This window comes from Dipodomys spectabilis, unplaced genomic scaffold (genome assembly GCF_019054845.1).
Source record: "Dipodomys spectabilis isolate Male_0828 unplaced genomic scaffold, ASM1905484v1 ptg000234l, whole genome shotgun sequence".
NCBI lineage: Eukaryota > Metazoa > Chordata > Mammalia > Rodentia > Heteromyidae > Dipodomys > Dipodomys spectabilis.
In genome coordinates, this window is record NW_024870911.1 from 2,623,531 (window position 1) to 2,649,233 (window position 25,703).

At 37.1% G+C, this 25,703-nt stretch overlaps 1 protein-coding gene across 1 annotated transcript in view; it reads right to left on the minus strand.

Annotated features, from left to right (window-relative positions):
- Window positions 1–12,549: 12,549 nt before the first annotated feature.
- Window positions 12,550–25,703, minus strand: part of Nav3 (neuron navigator 3) — a 296,229-nt gene continuing 283,075 nt past the window's right edge. The window contains exons 37-40 of the mRNA XM_042699113.1: window positions 25,352–25,548; window positions 24,579–24,697; window positions 19,925–20,128; window positions 12,550–15,325 (exon numbers count right to left, since the gene is read on the minus strand). Of these exons, the coding sequence (XP_042555047.1) occupies window positions 15,206–15,325; window positions 19,925–20,128; window positions 24,579–24,697; window positions 25,352–25,548 (640 nt within the window). The 3' untranslated portion in view covers window positions 12,550–15,205. The remainder of the gene's footprint in view (window positions 15,326–19,924; window positions 20,129–24,578; window positions 24,698–25,351; window positions 25,549–25,703) is intronic.

A 25,703-nucleotide genomic window follows, 5' to 3' on the forward strand; every position in this document is an offset into this window, starting at 1 on the left:
TGGGCAGAGGATGGGAAAGGATGGGAAGGGGAAACAAAGGAGGAGACTACAATGCTTGATAAGAAATGTACTCAGTATCTGGCCCATGTAATTGTAACCCCTCGGTAGAGTATTTTCACAATAATAAAAAAAAAAAAATCACAAAGCCTCCAACTGATTCTACCTTTCCCTGCAGAGTCTAATGTTGCTGAAGAGAACTTTCTACAATTGTGAAAATGTTACAGTCATCATCTAGGAGAACAGCCATTAGCAACATTTGAGTATAGGGCTACTTGAAATGTAGCTAATGTGACTGGCAAATTGAAAATAAAAATTTTGTTTCAACTTGACTTCAGTTTAAATATCCATGTGAATTTAGTGGCTATTGTAATGACCAGCACAGCTGTATTCCCGCCTCCCTCCACCCCCAACTACATTGAATTCTGACTGCCCAAAGAATTACAAAAAAACTTACTATATTGTATAATAAATTACTCAGCCAGACAACGTGTTAGCTTTAAGCAACAAGCTTTAACTAGTTTAGTTTCCATGAGCCAGAAATGTGAGAGTAGCCTAGCTGGGTGGCTCTAGCTCAGAGTCTCTTGGAAGACAGCAGCTAGATTGTTTACTGTGGCTGTAGTCATCCAAAAACCTGGCTAGAGCAAAAGCACTAATTCTACAATGGCTTGTTTAACTTGTAGTGGTCAAAAGACCCTAGTTCCTTCCTGGATGCTAGCGGGAGCTTCATCACTCTACCTGCAAGTGGACTTCTTCCTAGGGCTGCCTGTGAGGGCTCATTATATAGAAAGTGCTCTTCTGATTGCATGATCCAGGCTTCCTTCAGAGTCGGCCGTCCAAAAGAGACAGTCAAAGTACTGTCTATGACATCGTCTTCAGTCGACACCCTGTCATGTTCTGTGAATTCTGCTTACCAGAAGCCAGTCACTTTATTCCACTCACAAGAAGAGGGAGAACAGGCTCCATTGTTTTTAAGGTAAGGATATTATGCAAGCTGTATGTATACTTTAAGTTCATCAAAGATGCTTTAACTTACTGGAAACCAATGGAGAAAATAATTGAAAAATAGAAAACTTCATATGAAATTATTTCAGCCTTAGTGTGGGCCCAGTGTTTTAATCACAATTCTCCCTCAACTGCTTAGAACAATCACACGTTCAAATGCATGCTCTCTTGAGAGCACATTTGGAAACTAAATGAAATCTACATGCAAATGTCTATCTTAAGTTTCACTGATCTTGGCTGGGATATTGCTTACAAAGCACTTGCCTAGCAAGTGCAACATCCTGGGTTCGATCTCCAGTACCAAAAAAAAAGTCACTGATCTTTAAAAGGTTGCATTTCAGACAACCTACTTGTTAAATTCCCACATGGTAGCTGACATCTTAATTTAATCATCTAAATATGTTACCCTTTCCTAAGAATGTGAATATTATATTATACTTAGAAAGAATGTAAAGCAAGATGGGGATGTCATTCAGTGGTAGATTACTTTTCTTCCATTCATAAGGCTTGGTGTTTCACACCGTTAGACTCGGAGAGGGGCCCAATTAAAAAAGCAGGTCAAATGACATTCTTGTTTTTACTTCATCTCTCTTTCAAAAAATAAAGAGAAAGAAACCCCAATAATCAAAGGAGGATACAAGTATATTTTTGACAAGAATCCTTACTAAAATCTTCCATCTTCTATTCTACAGCATCAGAAAACAACAGCCCAAGCCTCTCTTTATTCTAGAAGAAGAGCTCTTGCCTCCAGCTACAACACCCCATCTGCCATTTTCTTCCCTTTTTCCTTTCACCCACGTGGCAGCTTTCACAAGAGCTTTACTTTGGGCCTATGATCTCTGAGGCATATATGAGCTCTTCTTTCGTTGCTCTGTCTGCTCAAAAGCTTGACAGGCTGCTGTCCCTTCTGGTTTTTCATTGTCAAACTCATCACCAAAGACCTGAACACAGAAGACAGGGCAATATACATGCACCAACCTCCAACTTTCCTTCACACGAAGAGAGAAGAGGACCCAAGTGTATGACTCTCCTCTGTCATCCTGGACATAGCCCACTGGGCTAAGAACACAGGCAGCCATTCACAGACTGGAAAAACACGAATATAAACTATGGGCTAGTGATCTAGTGATTCATGTCAACAATACTAGCTACTCAGGGGGCTGAGATCTGAGGATCCTAGTTCCTAAGTAGCCCAAGCAAGAAAGTCCATGAGACTACTGTCTCCAATTAACTAGCAAAAAGCCAGAAGTGGATCTGTGGTAGAAATGCTAGCCTTGAGTGAAAAAGCTAAGGGACAGCACCCAGGCCCTGAGGTCAAGCCCCAGTACAAGAACAAACAAAAGAAGACCATGAACTCAGACTGATTTATATTTAATGATGACTAGGAATGAAACTCACGTGCTTACTTTCAGAAATTTTTTTTTTAATTTAATTTTATTTTATTTGAGAACATACTGTACAGAGGGGTCATGTCAAAAACGAGCTTTACTTTCAGAAATTTTAACAGTGGGACACTAAGTAAGGAAGTAGAGGGATGAAGTGTTTCAAGCTGGGTATAAACCTGAGACCTGAGGCAGAGAGAAGAAAAATAGGCATAAAGTCTGATTAACTGGAACAGCTAAAGTGTGCTTTTCCTTAGCAACCCAGAAGAATCTAATATACTGATTTAAAAGAATCCAAATTGTCTTATCTGTCTTTCAACAACATTTAGAGTTTATTGTTTTATGCATTTATTTTTTAACTTCAGTGTCAACACTTGTCTGGATTATAATAGTAATAATATTGGCTGTAATTTCACATAGGAGACACTACTCTCTTTTGATGAAGACCTATTAATACATCTCTAGCATTATCATTTTTTGACATTATTAAGATAGAGTATAGAAATGACTTGGCCCAGGTTATATCCCTCGTTCGTAGCAGAAGTGGTGTTTGAGTTGCTCATAAAGTGGGTAGTTTATGAGCAGTAGATATTTACTTCTTAGGTCCAGAGCCTGGGTAGTCTAAGATCATGATGACAGTATTGTCTTCTGCTTCCAAGGGCACAGGCCCCTTGTTGGTGCCCTTCCAGGGACAGCAAAGCTTAGATGCTGCTTACTACCAGTTAGATCACCAACTTCATAATACCATTTGTGAGTGCTTCAGTCAACCCCAAAGGCCTTCCTTCTTTATATTTGTGCTTTGACAATTAAGTTTTGACACAAATTTTGGAGTGCCCTCAAAGCACGCAAACCATAATAAGCAGGACTTGAACATGTAAAGATGGAGAGTTCCAAAGGCTTTGCCTTCAACTGCTGTGTTTTCCCGCTACGCTAAAGGAAACAGAGTTTCCTGTTCACTATAGGACAATTTTTCTAACATTTTAACCTAACATGTAAGACTTCCAAAATATAACCCGCCACCACTTCATCTATACTATCCTAACCTTCCACAACCCACGTGGTTCACTATTGCCTTCTGTCTCATTCCCCACCTCCCCCCCTCCTTCTCTTTTTCTTAGTATGTCTCTCTTTCTTATCTTCTGTGTGTGTGTGTGTGTCTGTCTGTCTGTCTGTCTTTCTGTCCTGAAATTGGAATCCTGAATGAGAGAGAAAATGGCACCCAATGAAAAGAGCAGAAGGCCTCCCATCTTCCATGATTTCTTTCATTTGAATTCTGAGGCTGCAAAATCCAACTTTGATGAGGAACAATGTGAACTTGCAGACTGCTTTGGAAGTGTTTATTTACACTTTCAGTTGAAGAACAAGGAAAATGGAATTTAGTGAAGAGCAGTGTGAACATGGTCTGACTCCCAGATAATTTATTTTTTATGACAGATTCCATTTTCTGCTGCTGGCATGATTACACGGGAACACATTTGTCCATGGAGAGTACATTTGTGTCCTTTGCATGGGCTAACTCAGTGGTAGCATTTAATTTCTGCAATATTATTCACTTATCACGCCACAAAGGAAGTGCCTGCTTGGAATGACTAAGTTCACTGAGTTGTTATTGCAAGAATCAGTCTTGAAAGGCAAAAGGAACATCAGTGCTTAGCTTGAGATTGTCTCATTATCTTTAAAGTGCTGCTATCATTGAGATGAGTTTTCTGAGTAAATTTAGGTTTGAAGGGGTGTGAGTATGTGCTCTATCAGAAATGTTGTGTTGCAGTATTGTTTATTACAGGAGGCTGTGGCTGAAATACTGAAACCGGGTGGGTACTTGTTGATAGGGAATGGTAAACTGGATTAGTAACTGTTCTTCCAAAGAGGGGTTGTGACTTGCCAGGTCTAACTAATTGATGGAATGGAAGAATACAGTCTCAAACCAGATATTCTAATTTTAAAGGAAAAGGGACTTCTATTTAAATATAAATTACATTATAAGGCAAAAGGTAATTATCTAGGTAGGTTTAATTTAATCATGTTTTCAGAAAAGCAAGACACAATAAAAAATATTTGCTGCCTTTGACGATATAACCGTCATTGTTTTGGATTTCTGTGTCTTTTGTCTTTTTTGTAAGTTTGTTTTGGGAAGTATAAGGAGGAGCACAGAAATAGTTGGACAGAGGACAAACAAATGCAGCAGTGACTCACTCGGCACTATGTTGAAAATGAACTATACAACTTGTGGAGGGGAGGGTTGGGAAGGAACAACTGGTAGAAAAATGAGGGATGAGGCGACACTGTCCAAAAAGAAATATACTCATTACCTGACTCATGAAACTGTAACCCCTCTGTATATCACCTTCAAAATAAAATTAATTAATTTTTAAAAAAGGACTCAGAAAGTGGCTCTTTCTCATGTAGCATCATGAACTTCAAATGGCTATCACTCTCAGTCTTAAGTAAATTTTGATTTGGTTTCTTTGAATACACTTTGGTTTTAATGTGAATAAAAATTATGTACAAATCAATGAGGGGTGAAAAACATAAGATGATGACATATTATAAGAGATTTAATAAAGACTAATTTATTAGGATAGTTGTTCTGGAACCTGCTTATGTGCATTTGATAATATTATTTAAATGTTAAAGAAATGTTCTTCTACTATATATTTTCTTTAAATGGCTTACATATAATTCTTTCCTTAAGCCTATATAGTATGCTTCCATAAATCTGCTTCATTTATTCTTGATTAAAACTGTGTCTTTAAAAATAGGAAATATTTGCCAACAAATATTGAGGAAGGAAAGGGTGGGACAATGGGTGAACCAATGTACCCGCCATACTCACTAGACACTATATTGGAAATAAACTTTACGACTTGGGGGAGGGGGAATCAAGAGGGGAGAAAGTAGTAGGAAATAAAGAAGAGGTGACACTGTTCAAAAAGGAATGTACTCATTACCATACTGTAACCACTCTGTACATCACCTTCAGAATAATTTTTTTAAAGAGCGATATGAGCATACTGCTCTCCTTGGAAGATCCTTGATCACTTGTCTGTCTTACCATCCCTGCCAGCCATCCTCTTACTCTGGAGTGGTTGAAGAAAAAGGTAAGTAAGGCTTTCAAGAGCAAACCTTAGAGAAAATCTGGGGAAAGCTCAGTACCTTAGTCTTTTCTGTGCTATCAGAGCCTACATGAGGTTGGATAGTCTCTAAAGAAGTTATTTTGCCTCATGGTTCTAGCAGATGGGACATCCAAAAGCAAAACATGATGCCAGCATCATGGTATGGAGCTTCGTGTTCCATGATAACACGGTGGAGAGACAGAGCAAGCATGCTAGAGAGAGCTGCTTTTATAGCAAAGCCACTCCCAAAATTATCCAAGAATCTATTAGTTTGTTGAACAAATTAATCAGTTTATGAGGGAAAAGCCCTCTATTAACTCCATGGGTCAGACCTCTAAACATGGAATTGGGAGATTAACTTTCAGATACATGAAAATTTTAGGACATGTCCAGCCAGAACACTTGGCTAGTAGTCTTTGAGTGCAGGTTTTTTTTTTTTTTTTTAAAAAACAAATGCAATATGTTTGGGCCAGGGGGCCTTTACTACCCTTCTTCCTTTGGGGTAGAGATGAATCAAAAGCAGCTATTCCTCGGTTCTTCCTTGTGAAATTTCTATTCCTTCTTGTTCAAGCCCCAAAAGTTACTCTCCCATTACCACTTGCTATTGAGCTAGGAATATAGCTTGGTGGTAAAACTGTGTGTTTACCATGAAGGAGTCCCTAGGTTCAATCCCAAGCATTATATAAATTAAAATAAACAAAATTAATTTAAGTATTTAGGTTCAATCCCAAGCATTATAAAAATTAAAATAAAATTAATTAAGAACTTACCAATAAATCAAACAAATATTTATCTTTAGAGTCCACAAATAATTATTAAAATCTAATGGAAAATGCCAAAACTTCATTACAATATGACTGATCCTGTTGCTTCACTTAAATTATTCTGATTTGTGTTCCAAATATATTAAACAAGGTATGCATTTTAACTATCTTTTTACCCTTTGGTTACACAGTGGTATTTACTTAGAGGTTAAAAAAACTTTATTTAGGTAAGTTTTTTAGCATGTTCTATACAAAGAATAACATATAGTTATTCAGTAGGAATTTTCTGAAAAAATATTTTGCCTTTTTTTTAACCTAGACTTCTGTGGTATTACAAACGCATCATGGCATGCTAAAATTAAGAGGTAAGTCTTTTCAGCCATGGTCTTTTTCCAAATGAACGAACACTTGGGTAGTTTCCTAATAAAAAGTAAAACTGCCTATGGCATTCATTGTCAAATTCCTATTTCATTGCTACTTTACCATGCTGAGATCTGCAACTTGACCTTTCTTTGAAATTATTAGTCACACTGTAGCTGTGCATCTGATTCTACCAGTATCAATATTTGCTTGGCTGGAAAAATGTTTTCATCTGTTTGCAGATGATCTATTTTCTAGTTCTCTGGAGGTCTTGCATATCCTTGGCAATTCATTCCGTGCAAAAGAAATTTCCAGAGCAGACTGCAAATCCATGGTGTCCTACAGGAGTAATGCAGGAATCTACTCTCGTGTAGCGGAGACACCAGCTGGCCACCCCCAAACTTGCTGCTGCTATTGTTCCATAATAATGGCGAATAGACATCGTTTTCAGGTTGACAATTAAAACAACATTAATAGCTATTACAGTGTTGATAGGAAAATTAATTTATTTTCCCTACATCATAATGTGATAAGGTAGTAATATGAATAATTTCAAATTTTGGAGTGTACAGTCTGTATGATCCACATCTTTTTCTCATAGTAGTTAATGAAATTTGCATGTGATGATGCTGAAAAGAGCAAATAGCTAAAGGGCAAACCATAAAACTAAGGGCTAATTACTGTGCTACACCCATACAGGGTCAAACAAGCCTGCTCTCCCCAGTCAGTTCTGCAGCTTCTGCAGATGAGCTACATTTCTAGTAGCAGATATTAATAAAGCACTAATAATGTATGCAAATGACACAATAAAATCCATTGCTTTATGTAACATATCCTAATTATGAAAAGTTTATTTTGAAAATAACCATCAAATTTTAATATATCTTTCATATACACTTCATGTATATATTGTACATATATTGCATATATTCTATACATATATGTGTGTGCATTTTTCATTTTAGAAGTGTCTTTGCATGTTTTAGGATTTGCAAGAAGCCCAATTAGTAAATAGTGATGGATGGCAAATTGGGAATGTGGACAAAACAGGGAGACAGTCAGGGATATATTTGGTTCAGATTAGGAAAAGTGCTACTTTAAACTGTTTTTCTCCCTCAAAGCCTGAGTGTCTAGTTTAATGATCCATACACTTTTCTCTCAGCTCCCTTCAATTTTTTAAGACCTTTGTGTGTGTGTGTGTGTGTGTGTGTGTGTGTGTGTGTGTGTGTGTGTGTGTGTGTGTGCTTGCGCGCATGCGCAAAGTGTACATGCTTAGATGATCCATATATGTGAAGTCAAATTCTGAGTTTGCTCTTGATTTTGTGTGTGTGTGCTGGTCCTGAGGCTTGAACTCAGGGCCTGGGTGCTGTCACTCAGCCTGATTTGCTCCAGGCTGGTGCTTGAGCCAGAACCACTCCCAGCATTATCTGAGTAGGTTTTTGTTTGTTTTTGTTTTTTTGAGATAAGAGTCTCTGGGACTTTCCTGCCTTAGCTGGCTTCAAACTGTGATCTTCAGCTTTCAGCCTACTGAGTAAGCAGGGTTACAGAGGATTTTGATAATGCCTTTGGCTGGTTATTCTATACACTAGTCCCTTTGGTTGTTATGGTTTCATCTAGAGATAACTTCCTGTCCAGCAAATAGACAATTTAGAGTTCTCTAGTCATCCAAATGCAGAATGAGGAGGAGTTAAATGTGACTTTCTGTGTCTCTACCAAGTCATGTTGAAATCCTACTCCCCAACGTGTAAGCTTTGCAAAGTGAGCTTTTGCTGTGTGCCGGGTCATGAGTGGAGCCCTCAGGAATGGGGTTCCTTCTCTTGTAAAGAGAAATCCTAGAGAGCTGTCTCATCCCATCAGTCCCATGAAAGTGCAGCAAGAAGATAACCATCTGTGAGTAAGTGCACAACCCCTGCCCTCCCCCTCATCCCCTCCTCAGGCACTGAACCTGTCAGGACTCTGGTCTCAGAGGTCCCAGATGTTCTGGAAATGTGAAAAATAAATTTATGTTCCTTATGAGCTATGGCTTATAGTCTTTTGCTATAATAATGTAAATACAATTAAAGATCAGGAAAGTTTTGTATAATACAGATTCTGTGTGTGTGTGTGGGGGGGGGTTAACACTTTAAACTACTCTCGAAAAAGGGTGGACGTGTTTATTAAGAAGTTCATGCTTTTACACCAATGGTTGAGAAAAAAATATTAGAAAAGACAGACGAGAGTGACTGTTACCAAAGCTTAAGTACAAAGAAAGATAAAGGAGTCAGTGAAATACAGACAATGTGTTCAGTCAGCGCTGAGTGTGAAAGAGAAAAACCACAAGGCTGTCTGAATCCAACTCTTTGAGAAAGGCAGCCGCTCAGTGGAGCTGCTCGGGCTTCGCCAAGAGAGGAGACAGGTTCTACTTATGCTCAGAGGGCATGGAGTACTTACCATGGGTGGCCAGAACTTTACTGTTCTGTTGATGAGCAGTCAATAGACGCATAGCTTTTAGGCCCTTGATGGTCATACCCATTTAGAAACTCAACCTTCAGTTTATTTAATGACCATTACCAACATTTAAATTGAAGACTGATATGAGCTTTAGGCATGTTTGGAGCAACTTATTTCAATGTTCTTTATCAAGTATAACTTGTAGAGTTTTAAATACAGATCTAGTGGTTCAGTTGAAAATCAGACATCCAAATTGAGATATATGGTGATGAGTGTAAACTGCATGCTGAATTTCCAACTTAGTATTAAGAGTAAAGAATGCAAACCATGTAAGAGACGTTATTAAAAAGAATTTAACTTGATCATTCATTGAGATAGTATCTTTGATATATTAACGTAATGAAATGATTACTGTGCTTATTTCCACCTTTTGCTTTCATTAATGGGACTCCTGGAGGATGTAAATTGTGTCTGTTCCTCTCATGTCTGCTCTGAGAGTACTGCCTCTCATGTGAAGAATGAAGTGTCTCACCATGAACACTCTCCAGGTGAATTTCCTTCTCTCGAGGAGCCACCAATATTGGAAGAGCCTACAATTGCTTCTACATAGTGGCCAGACTGTAGCATAATTCACTACCCACCGGAGGCTGACTCTGGCTTTTCATAGTGCTTGTTTTCAGCCTCAGATGTCCAAAGAAAACCAAGTTTCTGCTAATAAGGCTAAGGAGATCACACCATCTTCCAACCCAATTAAAGGCAGTGTTGAATTTGAGAATGTTAATAACTCACCAAGAAGGCTGCTTGGCTGGGAACTAGGGGGTATGGACTCAAGAGCTGCGAATGTCTGGCAGGTGATCCTTCTACTGCATGCCAAATATCAATAGGGAGTTTGTTTCAGCTTCTCCACTTTGAATATCACTCTATTAAAGGATGTAGTATTCTTATCCACAGTGGTCTCTACTCATCATATTAAGTTAGCTCCAACCTAAACTGAACCCAACCATTTAAGATACTATTCAACATTCAAATGTTCTTGGATGGGCTATGATTAGATTTCTAGATTTTAGGCTGACCAATGGAGATACAGATAATCTCCATTATAAATACTGTACGTAACTACTACAGATACATTGATGGCATTTAAACATCAACATCCTAGGCTATAAGACCTACAAGAACAAAGGTATTAGATCAGCAGATTCTTTCATAAGAACCACAAAACCTATTAGGTTGTAGATTTTTCTGGTTCCTAATTTAAATAGGTTTATTTAACATCTTCATAAATTTTACATTTGGTACATATAAACATTGGACTGGATAAATTAAGAAATATAAGCCAAATGAACTATACAGATTTCCACCTATTCTTTTTTTTTTTTTAAACTCAGTTGAGTGCTTTCTCCTGGGGACTTGTCCCAAAGTGCAATTCATTTCACTTGCCTGTTTCTCTGCTAAGGAAACCTAGTTCTATCTTTTCAGTTGCCACCTATCTTCTAGACTCTAACATTACATTTCTAACTGCTTAGAGTATTTTCTTTGTCCCCCCCAAAAACCTCACACATTTAAACTCTCCTATATATAACTAAAATACCTAAAGACAACTTTAACAGTAGAATGAAAAAAGAGAACTTGTATGAAATAGAGCACATTATATACAAAGGGGGAAGAATTCCAAGGGTGAGGCAATACTTTGTTGTTGTTGGATCGTTCAAGTCTTCTCCATATCTATCTCTTCCTTCTCTGTTCACTCATAGTATTCTAATTAGAAGTTAGATCACAGGACACTCCATGCACAAACATGATCTTGAGATTAAGGACCTTATCTACAATGGTATACTAAGTTGCTGTCTGCACATTCAAAAATATTTTAATTCAATGTTTTTTGTTGGTGGTGGTTTTTTGTCAGTCGTGGGGATTGAACTCAGGCCTGGGTGCTGTAACCAAACTTCTTTTGCTAAAGACTAGCACTCTACTACTTGTAGAGTCACAGTGCTACTTCCAGCTTTTTTGGTGATTAATTGGAGAAAAGAGTCTCACGGACTTTCTTCCTGGCGCTATTTTTGAACTGCGATCCTCAGATCTCAGTCTCCTGAGTAGCTAGTATTGCTCAACTCAATATATTTTGGAGAATAAACTATTCTAGACTCTAAAAATGAAGCATAAGTTGGACACTGTATGTATATGCAATTCTAGACAAATGATTCAGATTCTTTACCTAGTCTGTGATATCACAAAGGTGGTCCAAGGCATGAAAGGTTTGACAAGGTGTAAAGAGAATGAATGAAGATCTTAGCATAAGAGGAAACAAATGCTGTTAACAAAATGTCCTAAACTAGAATAGTGTTGCATGCCTGTATTCCCAGCTATTGGGGAGATTGAGACAGGAGGATAGCAAGTTTGAAGCCAGCCCAAATATTCTTCTTTGAATAAATAAGAATCCTGATAAAACATTAAACAATTTTCATTAATCAATCAAATTTCCGTTAATCAGTTCTGAGATTGTCTATTTTAGGAACCAAGTACTTACATATCCATTCAACAGTCAAAAGTCAGGAATTGCAAATAAGTATTCTTTTCAGTTTTATCTAGTTAACACTTTTCAAAAATGTTTTGGCTAGGAGAAAAAATTTTAAATTCATCATCTAGAGGTCCTAAGATGAAAGTATAATAACATTCTGACATATGCTCTTGAAAGTTAGTGTTGTATTGGACTTAATAATTATTTCTAAATTATCCAATTAGGTGACTTCATAGAAGACAGAAGGAAAATGATGAGAAAAAAACCTCATTCCCAGTCCCAAACACTAGATTATTTTATTGTTTATTTGAATAAAGTAAATAATAGAAATTTCCTGGATCTTTGAAACTGAGTGAAGGGAAAATTATATTTTTAATTAATCATGGGTAGATAAATGGCCCATTTTAACTAGTGCCTTTTTTCTTCAATTTTTAATTCAAAAATGTTCCTGATTTTAGAGTTTAACCCCTAGTTATGCTCCCAAGTATAATTTGAATTACAGACAAATAAATCTCAAGCTATTTTGAATGAACTTTAAATTTTAAATGAAGTTTTTTTTTGTTTCCATAGTCTTATATGTTCAAAATAAAACAAACCACCCCAATAACAAAACGTCTCTAGATCAAAAGAGAATTTAATGGAATAAAAGCAAAAAAAGCCTTTACTAATTTGATTATAACTGAGTATCACTATTTTATTTTATATTAATCCTTTTTTATCTCAAGGCATTTATATAAACTATTCAGAATTTTCTAAAAAAATATTCACTGAATTAGTAACTTTTATTTTAAAAGATCTCTCTCTCTCTCTCTATATATATATATATATAATTTATTGGTTTATCTAAAAGCTTCGGGGATTTACCTATGGAGGATATAAAATGTAAATTCACACACATTCCCAGTAAGAGAATCCCTATTTTACAGATTGACACCTCCCTTTTTCAAAATTACTCCATTACTTTTTTCTCCAGACACAGACACCACACCTTGTCATCAATAAATAATTCCACTTTAATGGCAAAGTAATAATTTAGACAGATACAGGGTGCACGTTTGCAAAAAAATATATGCAAGCTGGTTTACAAGCTAGAGAGGAACAATAAACCAATAGAAAATACGTCATCCAGTTAAGTCCATTGACACCAAGTACTTATTGTTGGGGCTTTACAAAGACTACAAAACCTTGTCAGATGATTTATTTCTCACTGTTTCTGCCTATTTACATGATATGTTACATCAGAAAATGTACAAAATATAAAATGTATACAGACAAATGTTTCACAAACTAGTTTAAGTTGTAAACTAGGCGGACCTATTGGATGTATTGCAGGAAATTCTGTTTATGCTCATGTTTGGACTGTGTTTCTCAAAATGGCAGGGAAAGATTCGCAATTTTCATAGATCACATATTATACAAGGGCAAAAGTCACTCATCCAGCTACATATATGGATGTTGTACAACAGATTTGATCCTTGTTTGAGGCTTGAAAGTCAGGGTGACAATTCCATGTGCATAATTCAGTTCAGATTTCCCTCAGGGCAATAGCACCTTATAAGGACCTATACACTTAGTGATGCTCTGAAAACTGCACAGATGTCTTGATATGACTTGTTTGATAGCAACTGACCCATGGGGTGGTCACAGAGGATAGCACCAGTTACACATCTGAAAAGTAGCACATCATTTTCCCTTGCGTAGAACAAGTCAACACCATGGCCTAGCCCTTGGGTTTCATGAACTACAAACCTGTCCTCTGTGTGTGTGTGTGTGTGTGTGTGTGTGGTGTGTGTGTGTATGTGTGTGTGAGAGAGAGATGGTTAACTTCTCCAATGACTCTGATCAGTTTTCATGCACTCTAAAGCCTGCCACCACAGATATACTTTTAGACAGTTTTACTGATTCCAAAAATATACTGGCTTCATGGACAGTTTTGAAGCATGCTCACTGTAGCACTGAGAGCTCCTGTGTAGTCATAACAACTGTGAATACAGGACAAACACACCAGATCATAACAGCTTTGAGGATTTGCATTCTGTCTTTTGTTTGCAACATACAGGAAATCTCAGCAAGTGAAACACCTCTTAAAACACCAACAGGATAAAATACAACTTTGTTTGTGTTTGTTTTGATTTGTGCAACTTTGATAAACATTATTATTTACAATACCTACCCAGTAGACTGTGCATATCTAACCTTCTTTTACAGTATCAACTCTCCCTCTTTCCACAGTGACTTTACTGCTTCAGTGTTCTTTAATGCTGAATTTCTCATGTACAATAACAGCGATCAAAACAACATGCATCAAAACTAAAAAGAAAAAAAGAAAAGAAATGGAAATGAAAGAACATGGAAAGAAAACCAAATAGTTGTGCTCAGGCTTCCTCTCGTGCTCCTGGCTCTGCTGGATCAGGATTCAAAAGCTCCCACCTTCTGAAACTCTTTTTTTCAGTTAGAACTGGATGGAATTTAGCCACATGTTTCTACTTTGAAGCAACGGTCAAAGAGGGTTTCTAAGAGTACTCAAGTCACGTAGAGGACAGGGAAAACAATCTACTCAAAGGTAAACATACCGATAGTCCTCCTATCCATTTCTCCAAAAAAGAGAGAAAGAGAAAAGAAACAACAGCAACAAAACCTTCCCCCCAGCAATTTATAGAGATGAGGCTACTGTGTTAACTGGTGTAGCATAGCTATGAAATTAAAAAGACGGAGGAAATTACCAATACTTCTGGATTTGAACCAACTGGTAAACCATTGTAGAAATCTGTTTTAAGGCAGTGAGACAGCACCATAGGAAATGTTCCTTCTTTCACTGAAAAGGCTCGAACAAATAAAGCCCTAAAAAGCCTTTTGTCAGTGTGGACTAATAATTGGTATAAAACTCTTGTTAAGGGAGTGGGTAGGTGGTTTAAAAAGACCACTGTGGTAAAAACAACCTTATAAAACCTGCGACTCAGACGCTAAGAAGTTGGTGGCGCATGTGATCGAGAACACGGCAGTGTGAGTGAAATTGGCAATTCTCCAGTTTGCCACAGTAGTGTTTTCCTGGTGGTTGCACAATTCCTTTTGTGCTTCTGGAGGACTAGCCTCTTGGATTCACTGGAATGGGGTGGTGTACAACACAAACACTACTGGAGCCCTGTGACCAGCACCAAGGAGGGTGGCCCCAAGGAGGTGGATGGACAGATCAGAAGGGACTCTGCCTGGGGAGAACAGGCAAGGAACAAAAGGAAAAGGGAGAAAAGAAAAAGAAAAGGTTGACGTTGTAAACTTTTAAAGAGAAAGGAAAAGGAAAGTCCAGTCTGGCTAACCCATGTGTGCAAGCTATTTTCAGTTGCCCTGTCATGAGAGATCTTTCCAGTCGGGTCATAGAGCCTGCAAGGGCTCTGTGGATATTCAAAATGCCTAGAAATAAAATAAAGTCAAGCTCCCATTACAACTTAGCATCTTGGCGCTTCTGATCTTAGTTCTGTTTCCTCCTTGGTGACCACAAGACTGGGTCAGAGCCCTGGACAGGGGACTTTCATACTGGCAGTGAAATACGTTTTGTGAAAATACCTTTGTCTTTCAAAACACTTTGTTAAAATGCATTGTTTTTACCCCTAACTTCTTTTCCCCCCTTTTTTTTGCACCCTAGAGGGTGGATTCAAGAGACGAATCCAAAATGTCTTCATGGTGGCTGGTGCTATCACTGTCGCAGCTTTGTGTGCCCGGGTAATTGGCTGCTTCTTGGAGTTTCATTAACATATTCATCTGAAGAAAGAAAAGAGAGACATCCCTGTGAGCAGTGATGCATTGAATCAGCCAGTCCCCGAACAAACACAGCCCTCAGCCACATGGAACCATTAAAAGCACCGTCTTATCCCATATCCAAGCGAAATGGCAAAGAGTTTTTGGATTTACACTCATTGCCCCTGGCTCCTGTTCATGTTTCTCCCAAACACAGCTACCACACCAAACCATAAGGACAAAATAGGGCTGGCTAGATAACTGTTTTATTTGGGGCTATGAATGAATACTGCTCCAGCAGGGAGACTGGAAAAGAAACTGTATCACAGCTGGACATCTGGGTTGGTTGCTGGAGAGGAAGCCAAGTTTCCCAGCTTTTTGGCTGGGAGAAACAGAAAGCAGTGAATGGCAACTAAAGATCGTGAATGTTCATACACCCACCAACGCGAGGGCCTCACAGACAACACATACACACAAGCATTGTCCCTGGAGAGGAGGAGGGGAGGATGGAGTGGAATGCAGCCAGCTGCTGCTCACAGCACACCATCTGCTATTCAGGAGCTGACCTCAAAGAGAAGGTGACAGAATGAAGCAGAACCATGAGCATTTGAAGAGGGAGAAGGAAAGAATCTCTGTCAAGTTTGGGTTGTTATTGAATTTCTCGCAGAAATATGATTGATATATCACTGAAAACAAAAGCCACCTTCTGGAACAATAGCTGTTGTCTCAAGTTTCCCCAGTTTGATGAGGGAATGCTAAGGCTTGTTGAGCAACAAGGGACTTGTGCATACAAGCACCTGGGGAGAAAGGCAGCTAGCCAGTATTTTAGAAAAATAAAAGGAAGAGGCAGTGCTTGGATTCTGATGGATCTAAAGCCCCCAGGTTCCTTAAAACAGGATGGCTCAACCATTTTAGAAAACAGAAAAATCAACGACAGGGTTGTTTCTTTGCTTTATCAAGCATTTCTACATCACAATCCCATTGGCATTGCTTGATATGGAGTCATTATATTATGTTATACATTATTTCAAGTGGTTATTTGCTTTCCAATGTAGGAAAATAGAAGGGATTCTAAGCATGTTTACATGCTCAGTGTAAAATCTGTGTTCAATAAATGCTTGCAAAATGAAAGACAAACTGGTAGTCGCCACTTTCAGCAAGAATGCCTTTTTAGAAAAAAAAAAAGTTAGAGCCTATTTTGAAGTCATTTTAATAATAGTTGGGACTGCATTTCTTCAAGCTAATTTTCAATCTAAATCTCTGAATGCATTAAAGCAGGTACATAAGGCTGTGAATTCAAAGTAGTTAGTGGTAATCTTTCAAACCCACTAAACCAATAAAATGAATGCCTCTGTCTCCTCTTAGTCATCTCTTTGTCTTTCTCTTTCTCTTACACTCTTATACACACACACACACACACACACACACACACACACACACACACACACACCATCTTTTCTTTTGTCAACCCATCCCTCACAAGCAGAGGCTGTATGCAAAGCATTTGATAGAGACTGATTTAACCAACACAACTGTGTTTAGAGCATAATAAATATATACAATGGTTAGGAGGGAGTAACAAGTTTGACAAGAAATGTACTTACTACCTTACTTACGCAACTGTAACCCCTCTGTACATCACCTTGACAATTAAAAAAATAAATGTATACAGTGGGATTTACTTAGTTTTCTCACAGGGCTGTTTCAAGCAGTGCCATAAAATATTACAAGAGGAAAAGAACTATATTATTTGAATTACCATTGTTATCAGATTATTATCCTTTGCCACGTTATTTCCTCCTCTCTCCTCCTTGGTTTCTTCCTTCTAGTCTTGATCAAACAGCAACTTTCTGTTACTTCTAACACATCCATTCTGTGTTACCCTCACCTAATACCTACATATCTATTCTCTCAGATTCCTTTCTCTTCTCTCTTTAAATCTATTCTGTGCTTTGTTGTTAAAACAGTTTTAAAAGTTCTCACTCAAAAACCTTTACTAGCTCTCTGTTAACTCTGCATCTTCCTGCAAAGATAAACAAGGATTGCTGTCATCTAGCAATTAAATACTTTTTACCATCTTACCTATGGTTCCCTAAACTCCCCATGTGTGGTTCTCTTAATTTTGGATATACTCCATCATATGATAAACTCCTCCTTAAGCCCCAAGACCCAACTCAGGAAACTCATTGTGGAACGTTTTTCTAATTGCTTCCTCAATGGACTCATAACTTTACTTAGCATGTACCTTTATCGTTAGAATGGGTAGATGCTTATCTACTGCCGGATGTGAATTTTTACAGGTCAGAAATGATTACTTACATCTGGCCTCTAGATCACAGTTTTCGTAAGTAGTATTTACTAACACCTAGCTTGTTGGTGATAACTACATATTGCATTTTTTTTAAAAAAATTGAAATATTCTAAAAGTCATATTTAATTCAGATTCAAAGTTAGAACTTCTGGCATTAAATAGTATTTTTCCTCCTATGATTTATGATTTCAATTGGATTTTGCATTGAGTTAGTAACTGTAGAAATATATAGATATAATAGGAAGAATATTTTTCTATAAGGATGTAGCAGATCAAAAGATTAATTTTTAGATTTTATCTTTTACTCTGTAGTATGTGAGATATAATTTCTTCTTTCTTAAGGAACTAGAAGGTTTTTTTTTTTTTAACCCCACTTCTCAAGACTCTGTCTCTCTTTCCCACAGTTGAGAATTGGGGAAGAAAATACTGATTTAGATTATAGAAAGTGACCCAGTTGAGGTCATTTGAAAAGGATCTCATTATGCTACACACAAACACTGAAGACAAGTCTCAGAAACACCTTTCCTTACCTGAAACAGACATGAGAGATATACCAGAAATATAGAGGGTGGACAGGAATTCATTAAAAGTTCAAAAAATCCATATTTGTATACTACAATATGTATTTGCTTTATTTAAACATAACTGTCCTATCAGAAGTCATTTAGTGTATGCTCACAATTACACTGTACTGAAACCAAATCCACCTCCCCTGTTGATTTCTACGCATCATCTAAAAGGCCAGGTGCCAAATGAGATAAGTATCAGTCTGGGCCCTTCAGCTCTAAGAAAGGCTTTGTGTATATTTCAGTGATTTCTATGGAACTCATAAACTAGTCTGCAAAATTTCTCTGTGTGTGTGTGCATTTTGCTGTGAAAAGATCCTGAACGTTGATTAAATTTTCCACATATACTCCTCAACATGAGGAAGTGGGGCTGTGGCTCAAGTGAGCTCAAGGTCAGTGCCCAGGTCCAGAGTTCAAGCCCCACAACCGACAAAAAAAAAAACAAATCCCCCAAATAATGGGCAGTTGATAGAGTGAGAGTGATCATAGGTGTGCTCTTGGGCAGTTTGTATAAGAGTATTTCTTAAAACATCCAGTCTGATTATGTCATTGAATGTAGCTATGGGTTATAATTTAATTTGTTTCCTTTTTATCTTTTTTAATAAACATAATAGATTTTTCTTTCTGTATTGACTATACTAATCCAATCATCTCTTTAGACACAGAAAGGTCAGCTAAAAAACTATATTATATTTGATACTAATATATACAAAGTAATCTATAAAAATAAAAAGTAGGTATCCCCAAAGTTTTTTTCCTACTAGCACTGTAAATACATTAAATTCAGAATATTCATTGATGTCTCTCTCTCTCTTTTTTTTATTTTTATTTTTGTCGATCATGAGGCCTGAACTCTGGGCCTGGGCTCTGTCCCTCAGCTTTTCAGGTCAAAGCTAGCGCTCTACCACTTGAACCAAAGTGCCACTTCCAGCTTTTTCTGCTTATGTGGTGCTGAGGAATCGAACCCAGGGCCTCATGCATGCAAGACAAGCACTCTACCTCTGAGCCACCTTCCCAGCCTCTTTCTTTGTTTCTTAGATACAAGACCAGGACTCAGTCCAGTCTCAGTACCTGAAGCTTTCACTCATTGACTAAGCCATACCTCCAACTACAGAATATTCATTCTTTAGAGTTTTGAAGACTTACTTATTGTAGTATTTTTAAAACATAAACTATGTACATGTGTACAGCACAGAGAATAAAGTCCCTCTGATTTCCAAGTCAGTTTTTCTTTCCCTCCTGAAAGCAACAGCAGAGTAATCCTAAATTTAATCAGGCTAAGTGATGTATATTCAATATTCTTTTGTTTTGTAAACACATATTAGATCTAGCCTTTTTTGTTGTTTTCACTTAAGAAGAAAATTTAGCTTTCATTGAAAGACCTAGTAAACTGTTACGATATTTTAAAAATTATTTTGATTTGAACCATTAACACAACTGATCGTTTGTCCAAAAAATCATTATAGTCACAGGGTTCAACCAGGCTTCAGGATTTCTTGTTTCTTGTTAGACAAAGAATTTATTTAATTAGTATTTCAAAATTATTCACTTATTTAATTATTATGAGTTAATAATTATTTCACTGAAATTAATGTTGACTGAAATTTCAGGATTCAAGTCCAGGTATCAATATCAGAATAGGTTCAAATATTACCGAATAACTCACTGCCTTTATTAGAGATGATGAAAAGAGAGGGCTAAGACACATATCATAATTATAGGAAGAACTGAGTTTGAGCTCCTTACCAGGGGATCTCCTTCCGTGTCAGTCTGTGGCTTGTGCTTTGAAGTTGTGGCTTCTTTAGTAGATGTGCATCCCTCATACCCAACATCTTCTGGCCGCAACTGAAGTAATGCTGGGCCTTCCTGAGGCAGAGATGCTGAGCTCCAGGGATATGTGTCGAGAACCCACTTGGAGGGATCTTCCCACGGTGCACGTTTCCCATACATCTAAAAGTTGATCACATATTTGGTATACATAAAATTCATTCCTATTAAGTATAAAAAGGAGAGAACTAATTGTTTCTCCCCTCCCCCATGCTGTGTTCCTATGGAACTTAATCTACAGAGGAACTGTCTGGCTACCATCTTCTAGAGTTTAAACATTTATTGATTGCATTTAAAACCTGAAGGTGAGACAAGGTAAAAATTGAACCTCTAGCAAAGTAACAACATTTGGAAGAGAATATGAAGGAGATTTATTATAAATCCATGTAAAAATAATCACCTGCATTTGTCTTTATTAGTAACTTTGCAAACCCAGAGAAAACTCAAAAATAAATAAATAAAAATACCCTCCAGGCTAAATAGCTTGGCAAAAAAATTCTACACTTACAATAAACAAAGTTTTCTATGGAAGATAGGAAAGATAATGAATTAAAGAAAAAAGACAATGTTTTTCTCTTTTGAATACACTCTACTCAAATTTTTTTTTAGAAAATTCTTTCTCTGATAGCCATTTTCCTTCAATTAACTTCTTCTTCTAATAATACAGCTTCTTGTAAAACCTCTTTGGAGATGTTTATCAGCTGACTAAGAAAAGAGAAATCAATTGTTTATCACGTATCAGTTGTTTAAGAATTCACATGAAAACAAAAAGCCAATAAGGAAGATACACTAGAGTCTAATTCAAGGGAGTACAGCAGAAGACAGAACATGATTCCAAGACATAGTAAAATGTTTTAAGCTAGCCACAAGCTGAACCAAACTGAAAAGACACTTAAGACACAGGTTGATAAGATTTTTTTTTTGCAAGGCCACAAAGTACACAAAAAGAAAAAGAGAAAGAGAAGATATTGGCTGGGTATCTGTGGTGTGTCATATTGTATTTAAGTGCAAGGTTTCTTGTTGTTCAATGAGACAAAAGCAAAATGTGGACAGCATGAAAACTCCATGGAAAACTTTAAAGTTCTCTTTTCTCCTTCAGAAGGTATATGCATGTTCATAGCCTTAGACTATGGTAACAAACAGAGCAATTGGAAGGTTTTTTTAAATAATTATTTTCTTTTGGAGCAGAAAGTTTTCTCTCAGTTAGAAATCTACTTTACAGAGCATAATAACCATAGCTTGTTCTACACTCTAATGTAATTAGAGATAAATATATAATTCTTACACAGCTTGTGTTAAAATGAAGAGATGTTAAAATAAAGAGAGTCTAGAACAGCCCTAAATAACACTGAACTCTAGACACAACTGAGAATATTCCTCCTCTCCTCTTCTCTCCTCTTCTCTCCTCCCTCTCCCCACTCCCCTCCCCTCCCTCCCTCCCTCCCTTCCTGCCTGCCTTCTTGTCTTCCTGCTTGCCTTCCTATCTTCCTGGCCTGCCTTCCTTTCTCCCTCCCCCCTCTCTTTTCAAACTGAAGCTTAACTCAGGGTCTGGCATGCTCTATTGGATTTTATGCTCAAATATGGCCCTCTATCACTTGAGTGGTGCCACATTTCCACTTTCAGCATTTTGTTTGTTTATTTGGAGATAAGAGTCTCACAAATTTTTCTGCCATGGCTGGCTTGGAACAATGATCCTTAGGGCTCAGCTTCCTGCTTAGCTTGGATTACAGAGCAGAACTACCAACATGACTGATACTAGTCTTTTAAACATAATTCAGACAAAAAAAGGGAGACCATAATCAAATGCTAAACATGTCTAACTATATTTTGGACTAAAAACATACTATAGGAAAAGAAAGATGAAGAGATAGATTTAAATATTCATCATGAGTTGAATAGATTGCTGACATTTAAAGAACGAGTCATTAGAATAAAAAAATCAAATAAATTACATCACTAGCACCTTTCCAACTAAAACATGAGGCAGAATTCATTTCCCAAATGGCTCCTTACCTAGGCATGAGCTTTCCTCTGCAAACACATTATATTCCATGCTCTGCACTCAGAATTTTATGTTTGCTACCAGGATTCATTTCTTCATCTCTCTTCCAATTCAACGTTCTTAGCCAGTGAATCCAAAAGAATGGTTTACAACTCCATTGTTTCTTATTTGTCCATAGGTAACAAACTGAGTTTCCTAGGAGTATCTGCCTGCTGACTTCAACAACAAAACAAACTATCTACCAACTATGAGTTTTCTTTCTCCTAGATGTTGCATTTGCACTCCAACCCTATCATACTTGACTCAGCTCTCACATGAATTTAACTAATAAATATCTAAAACCACAGATAGTTTTGCCCATCTTCAAATAATTTTGAAGTATCTCTCCATTTTTTTAGCAAGTGCTCATAATTTAAATGATTTCATATTTGTCAAAATAGAATCTTAACTATATAATTCTCAAAACAGAGCTTTATAATTAATATTGACTTTAATGCAAAATGAGCCCATGTATATTTTAACAATAAGGTCTAAGAAAGCTATGAATATTTAGATATAATTGTTCTGATATATAAAAGCTCCTTTCTCTCTTAATTAGCAAGCAAATATTAAAGAAGAATTTCATCTATAAAGATATAGGTGATAGTTTATTAATATTGAGACTTATCAAGACAATTTAGTTAAATACTAATTTAAAAATATTTATCTTACATTGTAAATTATTTTTTAGAATAAATGATTAGTATTGAGAGACTAACCTGTATCTTAGCATAAACATTTTAGAGTAATCTGAAACATGATCATGTTATATTTGAAAACTGAGGCTGGGAAGGTGGTTCAGTGGTAGAGCTCTTGCCTTGCATGCCTGAGGCCCTGGATTCGATTCCTCAGCACCACATAAGCAAAAAGAAAAAAGCCAGAAGTGGTGCTGTGGCTCAAGTGGTAGAGCGCTAGCCTTGAGCTGAAAAGCTGAGGGACAGTGCCCAGGCCCAGAGTTCAGGCCCCATGACCGGACCCCCTCCCAAAAAAAAATCACTTGGTTATATTTGAAAACTAAAAACCATTGTCATCATCTTTTACTTCCCTTTTTAACAAACTAAAGTGTTACTGAGGGCCCTGATAGTGCATGTCTGTGATCCCATCTAAGGAGTCTGAGATCTGAGGAAAGCAGTTTAAGCCAGCCAGGCAAGATATTCTGTGAGCCTCTTACCACTAATTAACCTCCAAAAAAGCCAAAAGTAGAGCTGTGGCTCAAGTGGTAGAGTACCAGTCTTGAGTTTAAAAGTTAAGTAGCAGAGCCTAGGCCCTAAATTCAAGCCCTAGTACTAACACACACACACACACACACACACACACACACACACACACACACGCGCACACACACACACACACAGAGTTAGAGATTTGCTCTTATCCTTAAAAACATGAAACTGAGTTGTTTAAATCTGAAACAAAAATGATTAATATAATTTTTAGCATCTTAACTTTGTCTCTGAGTATTCAGAGCATCTTCACATTCATCATGCTGCTAGCATTCTCTTGATTGTTCTAAACACCACCATGCCACCCTACTAGATCAAGATGCATGACAATGCAAGAGAAGGAAAGGAGGAAAACAATGGAGGACTAATTTCCAGTTAGTAAAAGAAAGACTTGACACAGTATTAAGGAGGACTGAATTTGCCAAATATGACCTTCATCTTAAGCCAAACTTCATCTAAGCCCAAACTGCCTAAATACCCGGGGGGAGGGATGAAAGGAGATTGGATTCCTGCATAATAAGTTGGGTGATTATATAATCTAAATATTAGAAGCGTTTTTTTCAGCCTACAATTCCATGAAATTTCAAATCCCCTTTAAGTAACCCTCAAGATTGATGGGGGGGGGGGGCGGGGGAAGCAGATAAGCTATTTTGCTGAAGAAAGATGAGTTTCCTATTAATGACATATTTCACATGTTAGTGAATTATGCACAAAAGGGTTGGTTATAGGGCCTCATGATGCAAAACAGGTGGGAGAATCAGCAGAGTCCTGCTTAAACAAGATGTCCACTGCCTTCCTTAGAATTTGGAGTTTTCTTTTAAAAATAAGTGTATCTTGCAAGTGATTGTTAGCTTGCAAGTAAAAGATGTCATTGCTGGAAGAATGGTTTCCTTTTTCTCTTATATATCTCTTGTCCTAATATATGACTATGCATATTAGTTGCTCTTCTTTACTTCCATTTTAATTGTATAAACACCCAAAGAAATAAGGGTTCTTTGTGTTAAAAAAGAATGAACATTAACAATCAGGCGCTGGTGGCTCACGCCTGTAATCCTAGCTACTCAGGAGGCTGAGATCTGAGGATCACAGTTCAAAGCCAGCCCGGGTAGGAAAAGCTGTGAAATTCTTATTGCCAATAAACTACGAGAACACTGGATGTGGCGCTGTGGCTCAAATGGTAGAGCGCTAGCCTTGAGCTGAAGAGTGGAGGGACAGAGCTCAGGCCCAAAGTTCAAGCCCCATGACTGATAAAAAACAAGAATGAACATTTTATTTATTTTTAAACAATAATACAAATTAAATACTCTACCTGAAGACCTTCTCTCACTGCCTCTAGAATATATGGTACCAAAGAATAGTTCCAGAGATCCATGAACCATACTCTAGAACCTTCTACATCCATAGGGCAGGGAAGAAAAAGTCTAGGACCTGAGAAGACATAAATAACGAAATATATTTGAGGAATATTATAAAATGGCAGAGGTGAGATATTGCTTGTAGGACTAGAAAATTGTTACCTTGGCCAGGCAGATTATTTAAAAAATACGTATACTGAAGACACAATCTCCTGGCCTCTCTTTTTTATTCACATAAAATATTACTACAAAGCACAGCATATCAGAGCTAGGAGTGATAATAAAAGTCGCAATGCAGTCAACTTGCCACATTTTACAATGCAAAATTCAGCTATGCTGACATCATCCAAACTATTTACAATCATCCAAATGATGTCTAACTAAAATCTTCTCTCACAACTGCATTTAATATAAGCTGGTCACTACAATGCTTTTGTACCCTAAATATACTATTAATTTTGAATGACTATGATTTTTAGAAAATTGTCTCTATCAACCTTACTTGATTTCAGTAATATTTTAGTAATAATTGTCAGAATAAAATGAATCTAATCCAAGGCAGAAAACTTAGAAGGCAAGCTTTTAGAAAGGGGAAAAAAAAAACCCTCAATCTTTGAATGCTTTGAACATATTGGCTTTGCTTGTTATTTTTTATCATCCAAGCTGGCTGTCTTTATCAAGTACTCTCTGTTCTTGGAAAATGGCATATTGTCATTTTGGAACTCACCAATGGTAACATCAGAAGAACTATGTGTTTCTAAAAAACTATTGAGATGATGCCACGTCTTTGGAATCCAATCTATGATTTTAACCAGGTCATTATTCCGTATATTCTTTTCAATTTCCATCTCTACCAGTTTCCTTCGAAGGTATCTCTCTAAAAAGCCTTTCACAGGTTCTGTGTGGTTTGCACATAATACCCATCTACAAAAAGAAAAAAATCAGAAAATGTTATATGATTAAAATTTTAATTTCACAGTTATTTCAATTCAAATCTAAAGTACTAATGATCCTAGTGTAAGTCCGTCCATCCTTTAAGGCTGCCCGGTGTTGAGAAGTTTATTAGCACTAGAGTTATT